At 40.1% G+C, this 26,820-nt stretch overlaps 2 protein-coding genes across 3 annotated transcripts; both read left to right on the top strand.

The window, feature by feature from the left end:
* The first annotated feature begins 1,923 nt into the window (after positions 1-1,923).
* On the top strand, positions 1,924-10,322 carry LOC137295067 (NPC intracellular cholesterol transporter 2 homolog a-like). The gene is made up of 4 exons (XM_067826337.1): positions 1,924-3,276; positions 5,423-5,539; positions 6,701-6,876; positions 8,512-10,322. The coding sequence occupies exons 1-4, from the start codon at positions 3,192-3,194 to the stop codon at positions 8,593-8,595; spliced, it is 462 nt and encodes a 153-aa protein (XP_067682438.1). The 5' UTR covers positions 1,924-3,191; the 3' UTR covers positions 8,596-10,322.
* Positions 10,323-14,202: 3,880 nt separating this feature from the next.
* LOC137293869 (NPC intracellular cholesterol transporter 2-like) lies at positions 14,203-24,886 on the top strand. Of its 2 annotated transcripts, none has more exons than XM_067824643.1 (4): positions 14,203-14,366; positions 16,220-16,327; positions 17,728-17,897; positions 19,561-19,779. In XM_067824643.1, the coding sequence occupies exons 1-4, from the start codon at positions 14,291-14,293 to the stop codon at positions 19,645-19,647; spliced, it is 441 nt and encodes a 146-aa protein (XP_067680744.1). In that variant the 5' UTR covers positions 14,203-14,290; the 3' UTR covers positions 19,648-19,779. The 2 variants fall into 2 exon arrangements, with proteins under 2 accessions (XP_067680744.1, XP_067680745.1); XM_067824644.1 differs by lacking the exons at positions 14,203-14,366; positions 16,220-16,327; positions 17,728-17,897; positions 19,561-19,779 and adding exons at positions 21,713-22,114; positions 23,386-23,493; positions 23,989-24,158; positions 24,674-24,886.
* The last annotated feature ends 1,934 nt before the right edge of the window (positions 24,887-26,820 follow it).

Here is a 26,820-nt window from a genome sequence, read left to right as displayed (position 1 = left end):
TGACAATAATGTACCACGGTTTCTGGCAAGAACATGTGTTATATCTTTGTATTGTAACCCAAGACTGAAATAGGCATGAATCAACTCCTCCATTGGTTGTATCCCAAAACTTCCACATCCCAATACAATCACACAATGTTAAAACAACAACTACCCATCTCCCCTTGTTGGATAATAGGCTAGTTCATTAAGCTCATTAAGTGCACTGAAGTGAAACGTGAGATCCGGAGATCAGGAAGTGTGTTGAACTGAAACATAGGGTATAATGACGGTAGAGTAGAGTAGGCTTTTGGATAAGGAAGGAACAGGTAATTGGTAATCCAAAATACATATAAATATGCATTTTTCAAGATGTTCCAAATACTTCACTCCGCTGCATTATCATGGCGGGGTTAGTTAAAGCTGAGTTTATATTGTCTCAGAAACGAACGCAGCAGATCCATGTGAATGGCTATTTGTACAATAGGCATGTCGAAAGACAGTCATGCACACAATGGAAACGTTCAAATACAAAGTGTAAGGCAAGATGTACAACTGTAGGCGAGTTTGTTATTGATGATATGATGAAGTTTGAAATTCCACCGAACATACCCATCCTGCAGAAGATGCCAGCGAGGTCAAATTCACCAGCAACATGAGGAAGAGCCCGAGAGGGGATCACTCAGATGCACACTTTGTATGATGATGAAGTGGCCCAGCAAGATGAAGAAGTCATCCATCACCTGCCTTCCTTCCAGTCCCATTCACCTGTGGAACCACCACAGCACTAAAGGACCAAGGACTAACAACAACCATGAAGGCTTCCACGACAAACTGAATCGGCAGCTCCTTCATTATCACCCGAACCTGATCCGTTTCGTCGAAGTCATCCAGAAAATTGAGGAAGTAGATCGTTCCAAGAGGTCACAGCTTGACTTTGGCACAGCACCTCCTTCCAAGAAACGTGTGTACCGAGAAGCCGAGAACAGGTTATTTCGCCTGCGACAAGACCTGAGACAAGGCCAGACAACACCACTACAGTTTCCTGATTCTGTTGGACATTATTTTGCCCCTGGAATGTTGAGACTTTCAAATGACCTTCAAATGTGACATGTTGTATATACATGAATATATATATACTGATCAGATCTATGTATATTTATTCAAAAGCAGCCTTGATAAATGACTATGTAACTACATGACTGTGTTTTTGTATCTCTTACTGACAGATGGGTTAATCCATGTAAACAAGGGATGCAAGAGTGCGTGCACTCAACCAGAACAGTTGTTGTTATAAGCTGTGGAAGTTTTGGGATGTGGAAGTTTTGGGAGGATACCCCTTCATTGCTTTGGTATGAAGTGCTTATTGAGCAGTGTATATCAAGTTGAGCGTTCAACATATTAACTCGTGCGCTCAAGATACTAACTTGTGCTCTCAGTACGTTAACTCGTGCGCTCAAGATACTAACTTGTGTTATCAACATAACTAGCTTGTGCGCTCAACATAACTAGCTTGTGCGCTCAACATAACTAGCTTGTGCGCTCCATATATTAACTTGTGCGCTCAAGAAAAGTTTTATTTCATGAGGTCCCTTCAGCGCTTCCGTAGTCTTCCAGTCCCTGAACCACACTATTTTGCCTACTGCCAAGCCTTCTCTGCAGTGCTAAAGCCATAAATGAAGTAAGTCTAGATTTCCTCAGGTTCTGAATCTCTGGTCTACCTGCGGTTCTTTTTCAGTGAAAATGGGTTTGTTTGTTACTGTGAAAATTATATATATATTCAGAGACTAAGCCTTAGTCTAACAGTCTTGAACACAACCTTAAACACATTTCCATGTTCTGTCTAGTTTATTAGAAGCAATGTATGAAACATACACTGACTAGGGTGACGGTAATGTGGACATATTTTACAGGCGCTTCCTTCAGTATCATGCAAGCACCGCCAGAATCTACCAACATTTTAGTGAAACCCTAACGGGATCGGATGGTCAGTTCACCGACTAGGTTGAACCAAGTCGTCTTGTCCCATTTGTTCATGTCGATGTTGTTGCTGTTGATCACTGGATTGTCTGGTCCAGACTCAATTATTTTCAGATCACTGACATACAGGCTCGAATAATGCCGAGTGCGGCGTTTGACGATCAACCAACCTACAACCGTTAGTGTATAACTGGGGCGGTATTCAGCAGTGCTAAATTGATTACTATCATGTACAATGTGACTTTCATATGAAGGACAGTTGAGCAGTATTTCAGCTGTGTAGTTGCACGAGTACTATTGAAACCAAACTTAAGTTAAACTGGTTTTGCAGCACTGCTGTGCTGGTAGAATGGTACTGACTGAACCAAGTTGACACTGGGGGGGATTTGTTTTGGTTACTGTTTTGTTTTTTGTTGTTGGTGGTGGTGGTTTTTGTTGTTGTTGTTTTGTTGGGTTTTTGGTTGTTTTTATTTCTTGTTGCTTTTATTTGTTGTTGTTGTTGTTGTTGTTGTTTGCTGCTGCTGCTGTTGTTGATGATGGTGATGATCGATGATGCTGTTGTCGTTGTAATTTTTCATGGTAAACGACCTGATCGGTGCTTTGACCAATTTATCTATCGTCAGTGAGGGCGGTCCCTGTTACACTCTCAAAATGTCTGCCCCATTAAAGATATTTGTGTTGACAGTTTTGAAACATTCTATGAGAAATCTCCCACAATTTATAACAGTATAAACCCGGGAAAATCCTGTTTAGATTGATCTTTAGCAACCATCGCTTATCGTACAGGATGGAGTGGTCAGGCTCTGAAATAAGTGCATGCATGGAAAAAGTACTCATCAGAACAGAACAACTCCGCTAATAAAGCATGTCTCTCTTTCTCATATGACCGATTGATCCCCTATGACAATCATTCCTACTCCTGATTCAAAATTCGTAGAAAGTCATAGTTACGACTTGGTTTTAACGCTACCCCTGCGCAATAAAAGCTGGGCCCCCTCTCTTCATACTACTAGTTGATAAGGCGCATGGAAAGTCGGAAACCAGTTGAATAAGAGAGGCAGTTAGGAAACCAGTCTGGTTCCCGAGGTCTGCTGCGTTAACGCTTTAGCACTCGCTGTCCGGAAACCAGTCTTCATCAAATCCGTCATCGTACGATTGTATACGGATGTCACATGACATAGTCAGGTGATTCCGTGGTTAGTGTACAGACTGATCAGTGAATCACCGAAAGAATGGACGCCAAAGTGCTGTCTCTTGCTGTTGTACTTGGTTTCTTGTCTGTAGTTTACAGTCAGAAACTAAAGTGGAAGGTTTGTGGTAAGTATTATCGATATCATCAATAATAAGTCCACTATCAGCCATAGTCGTGAAAATTGTGGATGTATGAACATCTTTCTTCCGTTTTCAGCACTTCGCCAGTACAGGCCTTCATACTCATAGCAACGAGTCACACCTTCCTGTTCTTCACAATTTGAACTTTGATCAAATCAGAGACCATATAATAATCTATTATATGGTCTCTGATCAAATGCTCTAATTCTAGATTAAGTTTCAAGTTAGTCAGGGGATAGACTTAGGGACTGTTTGTTGTGGTTGTTTCACACGTGATGTGCTGTTTTCTTGTGGAGAAGCATGTATAATCAGGTAGCCTCTACAGAGGGGGAGAAGAAACTCCTCGAAAAGCCGCTGAACGTATGTCTCGGGTCGTTACGTAACCAGTGTAGCCAATATAGTGGCAGCGTTGGATTTAAGATTGAACCGGGTATATTTTCAACAGCTGATTAAGTTCGCTGAGTGTTGTAACAACTGAAATTGTACATGTAGAAGATAGGTTAACTATTTTGTCTCTTCAGTTTAAGTCAAATAATTGGTATAGTGTCCGAATTAGGACAGTAGATTTGTAGTAAAGTTTCAAGTCGGTATGTTATAGCTCACTGGCTTCTATTCTCAATTGACCGCGAAGATAGGCAAAATTGTGCCCTTAAAAACTTCTTTCGCACATTCGTTTAATTTTAGAAGGAAAAGATACCTATAGCTGTAAGGTATTTGCAAGTAATAGTGACATTTTTATGACTTAAAAAATTGTTAGGGTGTAATTGAGGTGTGTGAAAAGTATGCCAATCTGTTCTGATCCGCCATTGAAATGCTGTACGCCATTGTTTGAGTGTTTTTAGTTATTTCTTCAAAAACATCTTTCACATACACCTTTAATTCATGTGAGGGGAATATACTATCAGGTGAAATGTGTTTGCAAGTAATAGTGATAGTTTCCTAATCTTAGAAAGAATGTAAGATGTATTTAAGGTGTGTGCAAAATATGACATATCGCTGATCTGTTCTGATCTGCCATTAAAATCCTATGCACCATTGTTTTAGCATTCCTAGTTACTTCCTCAAAAATATCTTTCACATACACCTTTAATTCATGTGAGGGGAATATACTATCAGGTGAAATGTGTTTGCAAGTAATAGTGATAGTTTCATAATCTAAAAAAGAATGTTAGGGTGTATTTGAGGTGTGTGAAAAATATGACATTGCCAATCTGATCTGATTTGCCATTGATGCTTGAGGGTTATAGTTCCATAACTTCTTTCTTTCTTGTTGATCTTATTATTCGACAAAACGGGAAAGGTGTTTTAGAACGCTTTGTGACAGTTTTACACTTTATTTTGGGGGACAGTGTGACAGTGTCAGTTAACATTTTGTTAATGTCCTTTTCCATTCCCCACATGCCATAAGATATCTGAATTAGTTATTAATGTAAACAAAAATGTCTCATAGTAGATTTTTGTAAAGGACAGCTGATGTTAACTCATGTTCTCGCGATACTTTTGCACTCTTTAACATGTTTTTGGAGGGAAGGCTGCAGTGTATCATTTATTCTTTCATTCATTCATTCACATATGTACTTCTTTCTTTTATTCTTTTTCTTTTTTTCTTTCATTCATTCACAAAATTCTTGCTCTTAATTCTTACTATGATTCATTCATTCATCCATTCATTGTAAAATTCCGACTGATACAATAAACTGGCTGAAGTTCTGTTAAACACAACTGAAGTTGAGCTGGGAACGAGCCAAGCCACTGTGTGAGTTGGAGCATGACGAGGCACACATTAATTAGTACAAATGGTAAAGAACACATGCGAGTGACCTATCCCTGTTGTAGAGTAAATTCTAAATTCTATTTACTAAATAAGTGACATCCTCAGCTGTTTACCACTAATCCTTTCCTCTTATACTCAAACACATGGTTAGGCCAGGGTGATGGACACATTCTATAGCTGCTCCATTATATATATGTCTATGTACAAAATTGTATGGCAATATGTGTTTTTGCTGTAGTAAACTTTCCATCAACATTTTTTCAGTTCAGCTGAAACTTGTATTTAGCTTTGTATAGTGATGCAACACACGTATATGCAGTTTCATGAAATCTGACATTTTTGTCTGTTGTGTTTCAGACAATTCCAAATATGAAGGTGTGGTGGCCGCAGTTGACACTAATGCCACTATTACGGATGGGGAGGCATACCTCAAGAGAGGCACCAGCGTTGCATTTGATGTGTCCTTCAAGACAAGTAAGTTTGTATTCTAATCTCATTCATAAACCATACATTAATTTCATTCATAAACCATGTGTTCCTGAAACAAAACTTTAAGTCTTCAATACTTGTTGTTCAGTGAACATAAATGATAAGAATGGCAAGTCTTTATGGATGATCAAGTTCTTTATTGTGCACTAGCAACATTTTGGTATGGATGTTTATACTGTTTTCAAGCATGAGGTGGTGAATGGTTACAGCCCTGCGTGCGTGCGTGCATGCAGTACTGCAGCTAATTGGCCATATCCTGTCAATAATTGTGTCTGGACAAGACAGTCGCATTTGACAATGTGAGCTATGATCCTTGTACTGTCAGGGTACAATGACATACTGTCAGAAAGGTCACTGAGACTGAAAACTTTGAGCTGCTGCTTTTGGGGCTTTCACATTATCAATAGGGTTAGGTGGATGAGAAAATATTGAGGTCTCTGACAGTGAGGCAGACTGCAACTCTGACCATCTAGTCCTGTCGACAACTCTTAAGAACAAGCTGGGGTGGTGGGGTAGCCTAGTGGTTAAAGCATTCACTTGTCATGCCAAAGGTCTGGGTTCAATTCCCTACATGGGTACAATGTGTGAGGCTCATATCTGAGCCTCTTTCCCCTGTCGTGATATTGCTGGAATATTGCTAAAACTTCACTCACTCACTGCCTCTTACTACCGAGTCTTAGGTTAAGGGTGAGTTGTTAGAAACAATTCTAGACTCTGACCTTTGTGGGTTTAGGTAATTTGTCTCACAGTACTTTGCATCAATGTTCATACTGTTGATAATCAATCATTGTCTGGTCCAGACCCGAATATTTACAAACTGTCCTCTATATAGCTGGAATATTGCTGAGTGTGACATTGAACATCAACCAAATGACCCACAAACAAAACAAACACAAGATTTTGTCTTTCACTGCTGAATGCCTCATAAAGCAGGAAATAAAAGCTTGATTGTACTGACAGTGAAGCAAATGATCAGATCATATGTGTTTAATGTTTCAAGGTGGTGATGTTGATGTCTACTAAAATAACGTGTACCAGTAACAGTGCTTTCTTATATTTTTTTAACTGACTTCACCACCATTACATCTTTCGCCGCGGTTACCATATCATTAAGTATAGCTTGATATGTCCTGTATTTTGTTAAAGATGTTGACGTCACCAGTGCGACAGCTGTAGTCCATGGCGAAATAGCTGGTGTCGATGTTCCCTTCCCACTGGATAATCCAAATGCTTGTAAAGACTGTGGATTGACCTGTCCTCTGAAAACAGGAATAGGTTACAAATACGCAGCAGTGATTCCTGTCAAGTCCATGTACCCAACAGTAAGTACATGGGAGCATTGGGGATTGGTAAAAATCTCACTATTGATGATTGGATCATTACAAACGATCAGTCATCGAAAATATTTAGTCAGCGTCATTTATCAAATTCTCCTGATAATGTTTGTTAATGCACCAAAAATACAGAAAAAACATGCTGTTCTTTGTGGGTTTTTTTTTTTTTGTGCAAATTTTGCAAAATTGTGCAAAATCCATTTACAAATTTCACATCTTAAAGGACGGCTAGTATTTTAGGTAAATTTCCTGGTGGCTTTAAGACAAGTTCAGTTACGATAAAGAAAGAGCTTGTATAGTGTTTATGAAATGTAACAGACAAAACCAACCTTGTGAAAAATGTTGTTAGTGCAAACAAGTGTTCCGAAATTGGTTGTTTGATTGAGTAAATATGATCAATTGCTTGGTTGTTCAGTCAGTGTGACCAATCTCAACACATCGTTAGGCAAGGGTGGCGAACTTATCTTACAGCTGCTTCATTATTTATAGGTCTATGTGCAAAATTGCTGACCCCTCCCAAGTACATGTGTACAAAGTTGCCAACTCCCAATCTTGGGTGACATGGTTGACACATGTCATCTTGTCCCTACTGCCTACGTCCGAGTTGGCTTGTATTGCTGAAAATATTATGTCGTGGGTACAAAAGCATACACTGACATCCACATACATATAAAGAAGGAAAGGGATGTAACGCGCACAAACTTGTCAACCACCCCACTCTCGATTATGGGCGAATTCTGGGTGGGAAATTGTGGAATACACTGAAATAAAACCAGATAAATTCCCCTTTGAAATAAATTCAAGATTATCAAAATCGGTGCACTATGTACAGAGTAACGTTGCTTGGAACTCATGAAAAGACAACTTTTTCATTTGTACGCCCAAGATCTGCCTACGAAAACCATCGCCTCTTGGAGAAGAAACACTATGTATTTCACTTGGAAACCCTTATCGGCAAAAAAACAGAACCTTTTCGTAATTGCTTGATATTCCCCTTTCATTCTATAACCTCTCAAATGAAATAGGTTATTCTTTTACCTGTCTCGTCACGATATGGCTGAGATATTGCTGATGTGACATTAAATATTAACTCACTCTTTACCTACAATACATGACTTTATTGAGAGGTTGTAGAACAAAAGCGGAATATCCAACGATTGCGAAAAGGCTATGTTTTTTTGCCGATTGGGTGTTTTTAAGTAGTATTTCTTCTCCGAGAGGCTATGGTTTTCATAGGCAAGTTTTTGGCGTACAAAGGAAAAAGTTTCCCGAGTTCCAAGCAACGTTACTCTGTACGCAGTGCACCGATTTTGATAATTTTGGATTTATTCGAAGGGAAATTTATCTGGTTTTATTTCAGAAAGAATCATGGCTGTATATTCCACAATTTCCCACCCAGAATTCGCCCATAGCCCATAATCGAGAATGGAGTGTTTGACAAGTTTGTGCGCGTTACGTCCCTTTTCTTCTTTATATAATACTTTCAGCAATACAAGCCCCTGTGACTAAACTAAACTCACAAATTTACCAGTTTCAGATTAATTACTTCCCTAGTTTGACACTTTGTAGAGCTTGACATTGGAGTGATGGTTTGATAACTAACGTATGCATTGTTATCTTCAGGTGAGACTTGTGGTCAAGTGGCAGCTCAATGATGACAAGGGCAATAAAGTCTGGTGTGTGGAGCTGCCAGCAGACATTAAATGATTCCGCTTGTGACTCCTTACTCTACTGGACACGAGAGAAAAGACACAAAACCATATTTTTGTATAACACTGTGGGCGTTTTTCAGAATCTCACATGCAATTTAGGATCTTTGTAATGCTGAGTCTCAAGTATACTTGCTGTATTTTTGTGCGTTCAAGAATTTTCTCTTTTGTTTTGTACACACTCTATTTTAGATGAATGTCTGTGTTTTGTTGATGAATATGTTTTTGAATCAGGTTTTTATTGAGGACTGAAAAAATCTGATCAGCACGCCCCAAAAACGAAAAATAAAAAAAACCAAAAATTAGGCAAAACTAGATCGTAGGTTTTCTATATTGAAGGTATTTTGCTGAGAACTTTGCAGGCACTTTCAGCTTGTTGATAATTTCACACTACACTGGCATTTTGAGCTATTTGCACACGTCCAAAATTTGTTTTGAAAAGTTAGTATTGTATATGCGTTATACAAGATTTCAAACTGTATGACATCATCACACGGTGTAGCATGTGCTGGCAGTTATCTCCCCTTTTGTAAACAAATCTGACCTCCGGAGACCCAAGGTGTTTTGGGATGAAGCACCTCTTTGAAGTGTACGTATCTACATATTGTGTGATGCATTACCTTAAGTATCTGACATCTCATTTCTGTCACTGAGTTCATAGATTCCTTTACAAGAGCACATTTCAGAATCCCAGTATTGTATTGTTTCATACTCAAAAGATAATCAGGCTCATTTTTGTGTCTCATTTTCTGTAGCAGGAGATACCATTCACATTCCTTGAACAAAATCAGGTTGTACATTCTACAACTGTGTGTGAATTCAATGTTTCCCTCATTTTCACGAATTGTATATTCAGTTATGTGAAATACTTATGTTATACATTCTGTTATTTGAAATACTAGAAATACAGAGTTAATTTGTTAAAATATGCATCTTGTATATAGAATATCATATGTCATATTGCAGTGAAAGTATATTTGAACAGTGCCTGCTGCCTTACTGAGTATGAATATTAAAAATGATTAGATTTGTGCATTTGATTCAATTCAGTTTGAAACTTTATCATCACTAGCGGTTGATGATATTGACCTGAAAAAGTGTTTTGTAGTTGTATAAAAGTAATGAAGTGTTGTCTTAAGAGTTAATAATGTCTTCCTGAGGAGTAAGTTTATGTGGAGCTTTAGAAGAGCAAGACAGTGTATGAATACCAACTTATTTATTTTATGATGCAACATTTTTGTTATATATCATTGTATCATTGTCCAGCACTACAGCACATATTTTTGTGTAGAATAGTAATTAACAGTACAATATAAGGGAATGCTTTAACAGGATTTAAAAACAACAGGAGGGTATTTGCACTGGTGAAAGTGAACAGGAAGTGAGTTTATTTATGTCAAGCTCTTTATTTGATTATGATAAGACATGATGGTATAAGACATCAAGATGTTGCATCACAGTGAAATAATAATTTGTTATTCATGAAACACCTTGCTTATAATGCTGCTTTTAAACTGCCAGCGGTTTATGTTAAGCTGGTTTGGACATTATACTGGATGGAGTAGTCTCGTTGGAGATATCAACACGTTGTTGATCATGTTATCGTGATTTCAGTTTAAGAGTCAGGAAACATTTCACTGCTTAAAACAGCATCATGCTTGGGTAGGAGTTAAGTCAACAATGTATGCTGAAGCCTTTTTTAAGAATAAACTCTTTCTTTTATGAGTGTGTATTGACATTAATTTTCTTAGAGTGTGAAGGATGTGAGGCTGGATGTTCCTGAGACAAGCCACTGAATGTGATTTGGTTCACGTATCATTGGTTCTCAATATTGTGCAGATTGATGATGCTCATGCTGTTGACCACTGGATTGTTTGGTACAGACTCGAATATCTACAGACCGCTGCCATGTAGCTGGAAGATAGCTGAGTGTAGCATATAACTGAGCTCACTTAAGCTACTGAAACTATATATATGAAACATGTTTACACAACGCAAGTTATGAGAGTATACTGAGTCATTTCATAAGTTGTCCCTTCAAGGATTTTGGCAATGTGTGATACAGCTTAATGTGCACAGTTACTTCCCTTTGTTGTGGTTGGATCAGCTTCTGTCAAAACCACAAATATTCACATGATACATTCCAGCAATAAGGCAGTACTCTGTAAATAATCAGCTCTGGACCAGACAATCCAGTGATCAACACCATAAGCATCAGCCTAAGAGAAATAGGATGTGATGACAATTAGATAAAAGTGGATAGTAATGGAGGCCCATTACCGTTGCTCCTTGCTCTATGCATTATAAATGTATGTGTACATAAGGAAGAGTTTCAGGTCTCTGGTGTGGTTGTAACTTGAAAGTGGACTTCCTTGTTATGATATTCAAGCTGTGCAATGTGTGGGAAAGGAACAAAATCTCTTTGCTAGTGTGAAGGTTACTCTGCACATGATAATTATTATCAGTTTAGCACTGCAGAACACTCTACCAACCATACACTAATGTAATGATTTAGTTGTCTGGGTATGTGATTCACCCATTTTGTTCTTGTGGGGATGAGGAGGTCAACAGTATTGTTGGAGGGTCATTGATTTCGTAAATGACATTCAGGGTGGGGTCACTTACTTTGTAAATTATAGGGAGTTTGAGGGTGGTGGATGGGTGATGGGTTGTCATTCTCATTGTACATGATTCTCCATGAAAATCATCACGCGCACGCAAATTCACACACACAGACTAAACAACAGAAAATAGCACTGACAGTATTACCAGACTGAGGTTGCAATGTCCTCGTACAAAGATATTTCAAAGCTTTAGCTATCGAAGGATGAGGACTAATTTTAGTGATACACAACGTCGTTATTTCGTATAGGAGACGTATCGACATAGATTCGAATGTCACTGTCAAGCAAGGCGCACGCACGCACGCACCATAAATTACGAACAACGGTCACTAACCGGGAACTCACAATCTGAGCGAATTGGTTCATTTATGTACTATTGTGGAAAGGGCTATGCAGAAAAGAAAATATTGCGGTGTTTTCATGAGATGGGCATTCAGTGAGATGAGTGCCGAACCGTTAGATACAGTACTAGCATTCACACACAGGAGAGATGTGTTTATCCAAAATATTAAATATTGTCATCACTGAGTTTTATGTTATTACTTCTTGAACATATACTATACTATTATAACCACTGTGATGCGCTATAATTGAATTTTTACTTCCACTCTAGTGGGTACTATCATTGCATTTACTGATTTGAAAATCGGGTTAATATTATCATACAAATTTTAAGTGCATAGATGTTATTACTATTGAAACAATACGATATCCAACCTTTGTAAATACACTATAATTGCATTTTCACTTCCAGTCTATTAGGTTCTACCATCGCAGTTACTGATTTGTAAAGCGGGTTAATGTTATCACACACTTTTTAACTGTGTGTGTGAGTGTGAGTGTGAGTGTGTGTGTGTGTGTGTGTGTGTGTGTGTGTGTGTGTGTCTGTGTGTGTCTGTGTGTGTCTGTGTGTGTGTAAAACTGGGAAGTTAATTTGACCACAGGTCTCAGCGTGTGCATATACCCATAAAAGACACCTATAAAAGCATAATTGGCACAGCTTGAAAATGACAACCGTCGATATTATTAACGAATAAATTACAGCTGTCGACATCCCAGACAGTTAAATCACATGATTGTTTAATTACACACCCTGTATAGCTGATTTCTATGTACACTGAACTCATGTATGCATATAAAGTGGGAACATATTCACTGAAAACTATTGCAAGAGTGACTCTGGGGTTAATGGAATTGATCACTTATAATTTTCACTTTCATAAAGACGCCGTGGGATAGCCTAGTGGTTAAAGCGTTCGCTCATCACGATGAAGACCTGGGTTCGATTCCGCATGTGTACAATGTGTGAAGTCTAATTCCGATGTCCCCTGCTGTGATATTGCTGAAATATTGCAAAAGCAACTGAAAACAATACTCACTCACTTTCATTAAGAGACCACAAATCGGGTGGTCAGGCCGACTTGGTGATGCAATGTCAGCGTATCCTCCGGGCCCACTAGTGGAGTAACTGACATATTAAATAAAATATTGAACTCTGCTTCCGAATTTATGTCGTGATAGTGAAGATATTTGCATTTGAATACCCGTGAAGATCCGGTTAGAATCGATCTTCATTAAGCCATTCTTGTCGTAAGAGGCGCCTGACAGGATTGGGTGGTCAGGCTCGCTGATTTGGTTGACACATGTCAATGTATCGCAGTTGCGTAGATCGAGGATCATGCTGTTGATCACTAGAGTGTCTGTTTCAGACTCGTCACCATATAGCTGGAATATTGCCAAATGCGGAGGTAAAGACCAAACAAATAAAAACAAGTGAACAACTTAAATTAAGAACAAACTGGGCTCTCTTTCTTTCTCCCGTTGCTGTGTAACGGATGTGCGAGATGGGAGAGAGAGACAAACTGGCATTCTGATGTACGGTAAATGTTCCTATGTGAAGCCCATTTCTGGTGTCCCGCGCCATAATGTTGCTGGTATACTGCTAAATGCTCACTCACTATTGCACTCATAGGCGGATCCAGAGTGGGGTTGCAGGGGTGCTCTGCAGTTGCAGTCGTCTTGTAGTTGTTTGGAGAGACGCTCAACCTACTGGACAAAGACCACGATCCCCACTTCTAAAGGGTGTTATTCACTTATTTAAAGACACTTTGTTATTTTTTCCATCTTTCACGTATTTACACAATGATAGCCTAGTGGCTAAAGCGTTCGCTCGCCACGGCAAGGGCCCGGGTTCGAATCCCCACATTGGTACAATTTGTCAAATCGATTGCTGGTATTCAGTGCCCTGATAATAATAGAATACTGATTAAAGCGCTTTAAAAAATACTCATTCAGTCACTCAGACGCACACGGGAAATGTCATGGTTTGACGCATGCCTTCTAACAGAGAACATTAAAATGAAATACTTTGTCATTTCCTTGTAATGTCTGAAAGCATGGGTGGATCCAGAGGTGGCGAACCCCCACCCCCATCCCCCTCACCCGTACACCCTCTTGAAAATCACTCATGACTACACCGAAGATGGTTTTTTTCGCGTTGGCGGAGCCAAGGTGGGTTTTGAGGGTTCGAAACCCTGAACACCCCCTTTTCAAAATTCCTGGATCCGCCTAAGAAAAATGTCGTGTCATAGTTCTTGCCACACTCTAGTCAGTCCGTCAGTCCGTCAGTCCGTCAACCTTACAAGTCTCGTGATCTGAACTGTATACATTCATCAAGTCATCCACTTTAAGACGAGAATGAAATTTAATATGTAACGACCTTTGCCGTCCATTATTTCACGCTGTCGCACGAGTTTGGACGAGTTCATTCTTTATTTAGCGAAATCAATACACAACAAACTCATATAACGCTCCATTTAAACAATTTCGTACTTATTCCAGTTACAAAAACATCGGCGGGTGGCTAGAATGTGAACATTGGGTATGATGTAGATGAACCTGTTGTTAAAACGGGGTATTGAACGAGTCGGGACATGACCCATCACCCCTCCCTACATTGTTTTAGCGTCGACGACGTGTATGACACTCGTGATTTCGGGCTCTCTTGACTATTGAGCTGGCAGGAGTGTACTGACTGTTGTGTGTTTTATACAGTTTAATTAATCAAACATGATTCGAATTTTCGTATTGAGCGTGGTTGTGTATGGAGCTTTAGCTGACCCGGTCAAGAACTTCAAGGATTGTGGTGAGACTTTTGACTACTTCTCAAATCTGCACTTTTCGAAGTCAAAATCACGATTTGGGTGGATGTATGCAAATGCATTCGCCACCACTCGCCCTTTTCCGCAGTGACACGAGTTGGTCACGAATGATGCAAATGATCGAATCGTGTGGGTTATTTTCATGTTGTGTATGCAGTGTTAACTGTCTTAAACTGATATATTATAAGGATGCATTATGAATGTACACATCTCAGTCGGTTGTATGTTTATTGATAACCTAATCAGATAATTGTTCTGGATAAACTTCCCCACCGAACCCTCGACTCGAGCTTGAGTGTTTCAATAATCAGCCATGGCTTTTAAAGATGGTTTATTACTTACGATGAGGGATGACTTTTCTGAACCCAGTCACAGTCTGAAGAAGGTGTTGCTGGTGTGAATAACTGCCTCGTCTGTGTAACAGTGTTCAGTACTGGAAATATCATTCTTGATATCGAAAGAAGTGGGCGTGTCATTGTACTTGCGGATTGAACAGATTTAAATGGGTTTTTCTTTTAAACTTGATTATAATTGATTTATACATTCTTATATAACATCTGTGGAAATACTTCCGACAGCTACGTCAGTTTATTGACACCCTAAAGGAAATAAATAGTGTCAATGGTTGTGGTTATAAGAAAATAATGCGAGTACCTGTGGTTACAACTAACTATACTGAGACATAGTCTGCCGCCGTTAATGGGGTGAGCTATAGGGCGCTTAGAACTATCCGGATTTATTGATCTCAGTAACATTCTCTATGAATTGTATTACATGTTTCGGAGGTCGTTTACAGACTCGTGTTTGAATGCTGGTTTGTTTTGTACCAACATGGACCAGGATGCTTAATGATGAACATGATGATAACTCCCAAACCATCTGTCGCGTTGAGAGCAGCTGGGATTGACTTCACACCCACAGTCCGTTTGAGTCAGAAACGGACCGATGAATAACAAATTTTATCATTGTACAAAACTGCCACATACATGTAAATATAACTAGTACACATGTTTAACATTTACTAATGCCTAACAGCTTTCTTATTTTTGAACATGCCCAGGACTGCACTAAAAAAGTTGTGTAAGAAACTATTATCATTGAAAACGCTAAAGTTGTTATCTATCGCGGCGGGGTGAAACCGCAGGAACGGAATAACCACTGTCTAGCCGTACACGGAATACACATGCCAGATGAAAAATGAAGTTGAATGCTGGAGTGAAACTGATCCGCAAGCGGGCATCAAAAGCTTTATGAGTATCAACAAGTGTACTGACAAATGTTCTGGAACCGTTACCATTAATGACAGTTTGGACCCATGATCAAGCTGCAGGGATATAAGGCAATCAGCACAACGTTTACGTGTCTTCTGTTATTTCTAGTGTGTTTGTGGGTGGATGGGCATAGTTGTAATGGAAAGTATTATTAATTACTATAGCTATTTACAGTTTAAGATACATAAATGCAAACATGAGGGCTCCGTGAAACTGGCACACTCAGGCTGGTTATGCTCATTATCATGTTGATAATAACAAATAAGCCCAAGTAAACAAGCCCCAATGAGATCGGCAATCCTTAACGGGAGGGTATCTAGACTTGCATTATTTAGGGCTTTAATATTATGGGGAGGGTTTAGCATTTGGGAAATATTGTGGTTCAAGGACTGAAATAGACTACCCAGACAGAAAATGCGACTTTCCTGGAAGCGCTGCCGAGTCGAACACAACAATATGTATTTCAGGCTTATTTCTCAATGACAGTGGGCTGTTTCGTTTATCGTCATGTTTTTCTTGCCAATTGCAGTTGCAGTTTCCAGTTGCTGTTTTTTGGTATGTTGCAGGGTCTGTAAGCGGCAAGATCAATAGCCTTGACATCACGCCATGTCCATCCTTCCCGTGCCAGTTCCCCAAGGGCAAGGACGTCAGCGTCACCATCTCCATGACAGCCAGTAGGTGGACATTTCATGGATCTGTACTCACCTCCCAGCTTTTATCGTCCACATACAGCATGTATAGTTATGGCCGCCATCGGCCATCGAAATACAGCTACAATATCGCATTGGTGTTGGTCATCGGTCAGGTTCACTGCTATGGTAGCTGCCTGCCATCGAATCTCATTTCAGCAGATTGAAATGACGTATCCATCAATTTCTAGACTGTCCGGTATATAATTCGAATATTAACAGAACTTCGTCATTTAACCTGAATTTGCAGAAAGCAGCGTGAAACATGCCAACATACAAATACAAAACATTTCCTTAACAAAATACTTTGCAGAGTTGCCCTCCTTTGTCGTTCCAGGACCCGTTGATTATGGATTCGAATTACTCTTTCACTGACCTTTCAGAAGAATACCCTTTTGACTCGCTGGAGAGCGGTATAGCTGGCCAAGTCGTGTTTATTTTGAAAGCTGCCATTTTTCACTCGCGTACCTTGAAACCATTGAGGACAAACACCTTCTTTGTTTCAGGCGTCCTAGTTCGCCCTGTTGACTTTCTCTCTGTGGTATATCTCTCCAGTATATCTCGCGTTCACTTCTTTAGTCGCCAATTCATGTGGTTTTGAGGAAAATTATGTTTTTATTCTCTGATGTTAACATTCAGATTTTCTAACCGGCCCCTAAGCCTAGAATGCGTTGAATTCTGTTCAAACGCAAAATAGGAGTGAGGTGCAATATATAGATACAATATAGATTAGGTACAATATAGATTTAGAAGGTACTGTAGGTATGATATCATATAGCACCTACGTAACGTGTTTCTGAAAGTGTTACCCGATGGAATACTGGCCCCCAAACCATTGTCACACAGTCTACGACTTGGGGGCGGTGGGAAGTTTAATGATTGAAGCAGTTGCTCGTGACACCGAAAACCCGACTGCGATTGTTCCTATATGTGCAATATGTGAAGCCATGGCATTGCTGAAATATTGCACTTATTTTGCCACGTGGTTGTGCTTTTCTGAGTTCATGTCATTTTTTGTTGGACTGTTTAACATTCACACCCACTGAAATACAGGACGGTAACTCCGAGCCTACCTGGGGCTCCTTTCACGAAATAACCTTTATGAATGCTGACTTAAGAAAGTGACTTACAATCACCTTAGTGCTTTGTGAAAGGAGGTCCAGTTTGTCTTATACCAACATACTAACCACCTGGCAGGTGGTAAGCACAATCGTCAAAAAATGAGGATACGGCGCTACTAGGTAATCCAATATTTCTAAACGTCGTCGAAAACGAAAATCACTCACTCTCTACGACTTAGCTGAAATATGATTTTCTTTTGCAATGATTTAATAAAAACACGTTATCAATATTTTAGTCGTATAGCAAAGGAATTTTTTGCGCAGATGCCCAGGTGACACAGGCAAAGACCGTTGTCCATGGCATTATTGACGGCATCAACACACCCTTCCCGATCGACCAGCCGGACGCCTGTCAAGATATGACTTGCCCGGTCAACAATGGATCGAGCGTCACCTACAAAAACTCTATCTTTGTTCGGACGGTATTTCCTGAGGTAACGTCTTCCCCCATACAGCAGCACTATGGGCAAGCCAGGTTGTTAAAGTGTCGATTCCCCCATACAGCAGCACTATGGGCTAGCCAGGTTGTTAAAGTGTCGATTCCCCCATACAGCAGCACTATGGGCTAGCCAGGTTGTTAAAGTGTCCATTCCCCCATACAGCAGCACTATGGGCTAGCCAGGTTGTTAAAGTGTCGATTCCCACATACAGCAGCACTATGGGCTAGCCAGGTTGTTAAAGTGTCGATTCCCCCATACAGCAGCACTATGGGCTAGCCAGGTTGTTAAAGTGTCGATTCCCACATACGTATATAAACTGTGTGAAGTCTACTGGTGTTCTCAGTAATGATTTTGTTGGAACAGTGTTCAAAGCGTCATGACACACTCTCTCTGAAGTAGATAAAAATAACCTCTCTGAAGTAGATAAAAATAACCTCTGTTCCGTTAAGTGAGTGCGTTTTACGCCACACTCAGCAGTATTCCAGCTGTATGGCGGTGGGCTGTAAATAATCGAGTGAGGATCCGACAATCCAGTGACCAACAACATGAGCATCGATCTGCGCAATTGGGAACCGATGACATGTGTCAACCAAGTCAGCAAGGATGACCACCCGATCCCGTTAGTCGCCTCTTACGGCAAGCATAGTCGCCTTTTATGACAAGCATGTGTTGCTGAAGGCCTATTCTACCCCGGGACCTTCACGGGTCCTGCTCCGTTAAGATGCTTGTTGCTTGTGAAAAATACATCTACTTTATGTAGAACTGAATTTAAGAGATCTGTTGAAATTGATTTAGTTGGACTTCTTTTGGAGTTCAAAATCTAAGAATGGCTATATAATGACATTTTGTAAATATCAAGCAAATCCTTTTGCCCTTTTTCCAATGATGTAAGATGAATCGTAATACTGTAAACTAAAATATTTGAAGCATTCATAAAATACATCACCATTCTCCAACACTTCGCAAAATGGATTGTAGACCACTGGTGGTTTAGATCTCGTAATCTGTGTACCCCTATGACAAGCTTTTTATTTTTTGGTTAAGGCGCGGTGGCTGAGTGGATTAGATGGGCGAATGTGTACTGTCGATGAGGCTCCTGACTCGGGTTAGAATCCCGAATGGGACTGAATCTAATAAAAATACTAGAATCGGTATTTACGGAGATAGTGAAATCCCTAATGTAATATTTTGGTCGATGTTGGGATCCCGGTGCTCTTGATTTGAACAGCGACAGGTGATGATCGAGAGGTCAAAATGGCTGTCAGTATGAATTTATATAACGTGACATTTTTGCTTGTTTGCACACTTACAAAATGTGTATTTAAAAGTTAGTTTGTACACATGTAACTCGGGATTTCAAATTGTATGACATCTCCACATGCTGTAGAATATGCTGCGAGTTATCTGCCCTTTTGTAAATAGATTTTGACCTGGGGACACCCAAAGGGCGGTGCCAGCGGTTCGAGTGTTCGTTCCTTACGCGGAAGGACTGAGTGCGATTGCCCACATGGGTATAATGTGTAAAGCCCATTTCTGGAGTCCCCCGACCTGATAATGCTGGACCAAATGCATTGCTTAAACGTAAACTAAATTTGACAGAGTGTCGTGGGGCATTTCAAAATGATACAGTCGATTTGGTTTTTTTGTTTTTTGCCAGATCCGCCTGGCCGTTAAGTGGGAGATTAAGGACCAGTCAGGACAAGACTTTATCTGCTTCGAGGTTCCTGTGGAAATCACCGGCTGAGCATGTGCAATAGATGTTTTAACATGTTGTTTATAACTACCCAGGCAGCTGAGTCTGAATGTGTGTGCAATTCCATCCTTCAAGTGTTTGTTGTTAAGTGTGATTTGCCATATAAACACTACGTTGTTAACACACTTGTGTTTGTGTTGGTGTTCGACCTATTTAGACCATTTAATTGTTGGCTAGTCACGCCAATGGCCTCTCATGTTTTTGGTGTTCTTCGCTGCTATATTGCTGCAATATTGCAATAAGGAGATATTCAGTTTAAATACATATGTGTACTCTGTAGATGTACAAGATTTCGATGTAAAAAGCAGGTTTTGACGGTTACGATGGGATCTACAATGAAGGAGGTAGCTCAGTGATTAAAGCGTTCGCTCGTCAAGCCGAAGACCCGGATTCGATCACCCACATGGGTACAGTGTGAAGCCCCACACAGTGATACTGCTGGAATGTTGCTTAAAACTGAGCTCTCTCGCTCAGCTTAATCCCACAGACGGATGTGCATACCAATGCATGACACATATTCGTTTAGGACAAGGTAAGAATTGGTCTTTAACAACCAGAACTTACTGGATCTTACTGGATCAGGCGTTCATACTTGCCGGGAAATTGCTACGCTTTAAGAACAAACAAAACATGACATATTAGCGACACACATTCCCTTGATCGTTAATATCTTGTGAAAGAAATAAATATCAGTTATAATAGTGTGAGTTTGCAAGTGAGTTCGCTTAATCTGTACAAACAGCAGAACGGAATAAGAGATCAGTTAGGTCACCAAGTTTGTGAAAAATAACAAGGAACTCTTCAGCTTAAATATGACGTAAAGAAATGAGTTTTGTTAAAACAATACCACATATATACTGCCTTTTCTCAATCAATGAACAGATGCATCACAACGCGTTCACCGCTGGTTATCTTCGCTATTGAATGGATACAGTATATACAAATAAACTTCAGCGTATTAAACTCGCCAGCAAACCAGACACCCTTGCCTGTCCACTTGTAGCGGTTCTGGTGCTGTCGACTAAATAAGCACCTTTCCAATAATCGTTGCATGGCTTACAGAAGGTTCTATTTAATGAAAACCTTGGTGGTGGACAAAAAAAGAACTATGAAGTAGGAGGAAAGAAACATTTTGCACACATGAGTGAGTGAGACTATACGGTTTACACCGCAATGTTAAAACTAGTATACCCGGAAGTAACTTTCCACAATGTAATGAGGAATCGAAACTGGGTGTTCTGTGTCTTTACCGACTAGACTACCCCGCAGTCTGACAATGTGTGAATGAACCCAATGATTTACTGACCCGTTAGGAAATGGTACAAGAAATTCCAAAGTTTGTTGTGCACATTATTAGATTATTTACCCAAATCTTTGCTGATCGTTGCTTTCCAAGTTCAAGGATAGTTCTTCAGTTTCCCCTAATCGGTTCTGACCGATCTGAATTGCTACCTTGAATATGTAGCAGTCAGCCATTGTGTTGTGCAGCACTGATTCCCATTTGATCGTGTGGTGCTGAGATTCGCTGTGAAGAGTTGCGTCCCCTTATTCGAAATGTTCGACTGGGCTCGAATCCCAAATGTTCCTCTACATTGATCCATAGTGGGTCAGCCCCTGATCAATAAGTAGATTATTTTCATAAACTCAAATCGCTATATCTAGCCGCAACATTTTATCACTTCTACCTTTTATATCAGAGTAATGTTCCCACCTAATGAAGACATATTGGTGGAATTTGTTTTCAGCAGGGATTACTTATGCTCATGGAAATGACTGTGGCACATTTATATATTATTGACATTTCATTTTATTCTCAATCATGTTGGTGGTTCCAGCCTACCTGTATTTCTAACGATTTCAAGTGTGTATTTTGACAGAATCTGGATACAAAACCAGCCTATGTTTTACATAATCTCGTACATGGACAAGATAAAGGGATTATCAACTCCACGACCGAGTTATGACAGATAAGGACTAGCGCAGGTGATAAAAGCGGATTTGACCTTCAAACAAGACAAATGACACTTTTTTCCCATCAACGAACCTGACCTCTTGTATCGTACGAGAACAGACTGGTCCACATTAACACGAAGAAGGGGTGGTCATGGCACATCGGCTTTCCTGTGGCTGTTATCGCGACACCATTGAGGAATCTGTCACGGAAAAAAACGACTGAAATTCCTTTAAAACCTGTATTATCAGTTTCAATTTCCAACCTTAGCTCTAGAGGCTGTTAAATACTATTCCCCCATAGAAACTTATCACCCCAGAAGTATGGACCTGGCTAAACGACGGTGTCAACTGTTTCTTTTTCGTCTGTAAGGTCTTACTGACCAGTTGGTGCAAGTGACTTGACCATTTAAATATTTTAAACAGCTAACCATGCTTCGTGCTCTTGTGGTGTGCTTGATTGCTGCTGTGGCGTATGCCGACCCGGTGCCAAACTTTAAAGACTGTGGTAAGTTATAGTAATACCATACGCGGCGTTCCATCAACTTGCGTATATCTAATATGATAAATTGTACTTAAATGTCATGCTTCTTGTTTGTGTCACGCTTAACCATTCAACAACAAGGGATAGTAACCTTTAAAGGAGACTACATGTTGGCAAAATGGCAGTCAAACTTAAGAATGGAAAATGCCATTTAGAAGGTGATCGAATTTAATATATGTTATATTTGGGATTACGCTTTCTTGGTAAAAGCTCAAAATATAAGACTTCCTGCTGTGTCGTCGGCGTCCTGGATTCGAACCCAGTGGGAAGTTACCGAATCGCCAGCACAGAACATCAGCGACGACCAGACAAACAAGCACTTCTGAAGGTGCTCCGAAGAAAAAAAAAACTAGGAACAGACAATCGTGGATTCGAATCCTGAATGGAACTCACCGGAAAAGGTACTAGAAATTGTACTCTACACGAGAAAGTGTCATTCCCAAATCTAAGATATGGCAGATAAACATTAGTAGTGAAATGCTATACCGCTGTATATACGGAACCGGGGTATTTTGCCTTCGGTTCGGTATACAGTAATGCAGTTCTAAAATTCGGCATTTTCCGTTTTCGTGTCGTCATTTTTAAACCTTTCTGAACTCTCTAGAAACCGCATTAATTTGTCAATATCTATGCATTATTTGCTAGACGACAACTCTTTTCCCTAAAGTAAGTTATTGTACGGCAATGCGTACCGTGCCGTGGTAGTAGCGTACCACCCCTAGTAAATATATATACATAGTATATAGTTAAGTTTATAGTGAAAAAGCTTATCATATTTGTTAATGTTGATCGCCGATGAAGTCATGTTAAGATTTGTTTTAAACTGACTGAAAGCGAAATTGCAGAGGTAAGTTAATTTTTCGAAGTGACTTCATGAGGACAACAGTAGCATGGTAATTTCATAACATACTGTTGATACGTGAGTTACCTTTTTAAAACCAGGTGCTCGTGGCAAATACTAAAATTTACCCAGTAATAAGCCGGGAGTCTGAACCAAATGCGAACAAACCAGGTACTGTATTGTTTGGGAGATGGATTGTCAGTACATGGGCCAAAGCTGGTGCTGTCTTTCTTGAACCATAAAAAGGCCAAGTGATGAATAACGATGTTAGCTCGCCACCTTGAGCTTTTCCTGTAGTCCGGATTACATAGGTACCATTGTACATTTTCTTGATTTTAATTCCATGCCATGTGTTTCAATGGTCTATATCTACATAGTTTTGAGTATGTTGCAGGTTCTGTAAGCGGCAAGATCAATAGCCTTGACATCACGCCATGTCCATCCTTCCCGTGCCAGTTCCCCAAGGGCAAGAACGTCAGCGTCTCCATCACCATCACAGCCAGTATGTGGACACCCTGACTCCTTCGGAGTGATTCACTGTTGATCAGGGGACGGTGGGGTAGCACAGTGGTTAAGCTGCGATAGCGATACACTGCTAATACAATAGTCGGCAGCGACCAACTATTGCCAAATATTGCAATGTTTTTTTGTCCTCCTTCAGTTTTCACATTTAAAGTCCTTTCCCAAATGAATGTATAGTTTATATGAAGTACAATATAGCTGAGGAAACTTGAAACCCAGATCATGTTTGTTTAAGATGTTACTGGGACGGATAACTGCAAATCAAAGAGAACCAATCTGGTACTTCCTGTATTTTGCGCTGCGTATTTATCAACGGAAGTCATTTACTGAAACTTTAGATAGTCACACATACTATCGACGCATCGATAGCATTTCATTTCTACCATCGATTAATTGCTATCGGAAACTCAACAACTGCAATCCATCGATAGTTACAGCCCTGATTCTACGCATGTCATTGACATCCGTTGTACAGGTGCCCAGGTGACGTCAGCTAAGACAGTTGTTCACGGCATCATCGCTGGCATCCTGACGCCTTTCCCCCTGGCCCAGCCCAACGCTTGCATGGACATGACCTGCCCCGTCAATAGTGGCTCCGACGTTACCTACACCAATCAAATCTTGGTGCAAGACGTCTACCCTAAGGTATCCAGTCATTTGAGGTGATGCAACTGAAAGCTGACACTGGCCATGGCACTAAGTTTCATTCTTTCTTTTGAAAAATTATACTTTCTTCATTTTAAACCATCAGATATGCATGCATATAATGGCCAGTGGTCCCTTACTCAATAAAAGTTCTGGTTGTATATTTTTGCGGGAAGGCAATCACTTTCTTTTGTCGGCAGTTTAGAACACAGTATTTTCTAGCATTTACTTGCATTGTTGAAGACACGTATAATGCGGCAAGAAAACAATATGTGCTCTTCACAGTTTATTATACTTTTTGACTTAACAATTTGATCGTTTGCATGTCTCCTGCGCGAAGCCTAGGTTTTATGATGTGTGCTGGTCAGGCCCTGATACCAAAAATGCAATTGCAATATTGCTGAAAGGAGTGTAAAACCATGCGTAGTAGAACAACGATATCGTGTATCGGAGAAGTTCTGACAGAATGCCGTGGGATGTCATTTTAAAATAAACCAATCGGTTTTTATGTCCAGATCCGCCTGGTCGTCAAGTGGGAGATTCAGGACCAGTCAGGACAAGACTTTATTTGCTTCGAGGTTCCAGCGGAAATCACTGATTGAACGTGCGCAGTGTTCCATAAAGGAAATGCCATAGACACTCCTAGTTCAGTCTAGCTGTAATTTGATTCTCTTGCTTTAGGGACTTTTAAGACCATAGGTTTCTGTGAATAAAAAAGTGGATTAGTACTGTGTTGTTGTTGTAGTTGTTACCATTTTTTCTGTACCATTTGTTTGAGCGGCGACATACGGTGACTTACTTAAGGTAGGATGGATCACGGTAACATTGCCATCCCAGTATCAGCTTAATGCAGACGAAATGCTACGAACTCGTTATACCCCCTTTTCAAACCTAAAGGGACCGTTTATGACACGTACAAAATCAATGGGTGAAGCCCCGCCCCGCCCCTCGAAATACATCTCTCTCTCTCTCTCTGTCTCTCTCTCTCTCTCTCTGTCTCTCTCTCTCTCTCTCACACACACACACACAAACACACACACACACATACACACACTATTACCAGGATAAATAACTGTGTGGCTCCCGTATTCTTATACTACCAACCGCGCTTGCATGTAGCGCAGTAGAGATTACAACCCAGTCAAAGATTCTGGGATGTCATCCGGGTAGTCGCGGGGAAAAGGCAACAAAGGCACTGAATAACTGTCCCCTTAAGGAACCCCTACAAGTACAGACTGTAACCCCTCTTCTAGTGAATCAATCAATCTTGAAACCTTTGTAGTATACATACATCCATAGTAGCAATGTTTTTGACCACCTTATCCTAAATTTCCATCATGTAATGTTATGCAAGTCTGTAAACACTGAAGGTACTGCTAATGAGATATATATTTCATTCAACTTTGGGGAGGTGCTAAAAGTGCATAAATCCTAAGACCTTGTATTAACGTGTATGAGTTGGAAGGTGAGTAATAATTAGAAATAAAAACACAAAGCAGCAGATGTCTTTCAGAGAAGTACCTGCTTGACCACGGTACAACATTCTGGATCGAAACGTCGCACTTGATAAGACGTTGCTATCCATAACGTTTGATTAATATTGTACATTGTACGTCAGTTGAAAATTTTAGAGGATCTGAAAAATGTAACCAAGTAAACTTTACAGCATGAGTCGTATGGCGCGTTAGAAATCTTTTCTTGGTAAATAGAGGCGATTTGAATTTTTTAAAATCTACTTATCACCTATTGTGTTCAAACAATCGTCAAAATATGTAATAAAAGTGTTGATAACATGAACTTACACAATTGCACAAGTAAAACAACAATTTTATCTGAACATGTTCATTTTGGTGAAAGCTCTTTCAAGGATTAGAAAGACATCGCCACAGCGTAACAGAAATCACCTTCCACTTGAAATTGTGCAGCAAAGAGCAGTTACTGTCTGGCAATAAAATCCAGATTACTTTCAGAAACTGGCATTCGTTTTTGAAGGAGGTTTAAGGCCAAATGACTACGTCACGTCTTCACTCTGCGACACAGAGCATCGCCATTGAAAGAATGCATGCTGGAGATCTTCTGTTCCCTAGAGTCTGAATGCTAGTCTGAGCAAGATATCTTGGCTTGCAGCTCGTTGCAACCAAACAGGTATACCAAAATACGGTCCACTTACAGGCAGACCTCGAGTTACCACAGCAGCCAAAGATCGGTACATCCGTGTACTACAGCTGCGTGATCGTACTGCTACGGATGAGAGCATAGCATCCAGGGTGCCTGGACTTCAGAGGATATCCGGTCAAACTGTATGGAACAGGTTGAAAGAGACTGGTCTGAGGGCCAGGAAATCCCACGTCAGGGTCGTGCCACGTCGTCACCATCGCGCCGAGCGTTTCCGCTATCTACAAGTATCTATTTGGTTATATAGACACTACCTTCCTCTACAATGTTGTAAAATTTCATGCACTAAAGTCTATTTGTGGTCGAGTTATACATGTTTGAAAATACAACATTTTCCCAACAGACTTCTCGTCTTTTTTGGGGACGATATAGATCATGGTGGAAGACTAGGACGGAGGAATATTTCTCGGCAAATAATGAAACTTGGAGCATGGAAAGCTGAAATCATCAATCATTAAGTTTAATGAAGAGTGTCCGTCAGCATATT

The sequence above is a fragment of the Haliotis asinina genome, chromosome 8 (genome assembly GCF_037392515.1).
Source record: "Haliotis asinina isolate JCU_RB_2024 chromosome 8, JCU_Hal_asi_v2, whole genome shotgun sequence".
Lineage (NCBI taxonomy): Eukaryota > Metazoa > Mollusca > Gastropoda > Lepetellida > Haliotidae > Haliotis > Haliotis asinina.
Note: the sequence above shows the minus strand (reverse complement) of the source record. Positions and strands in the feature narration are given on the sequence as shown.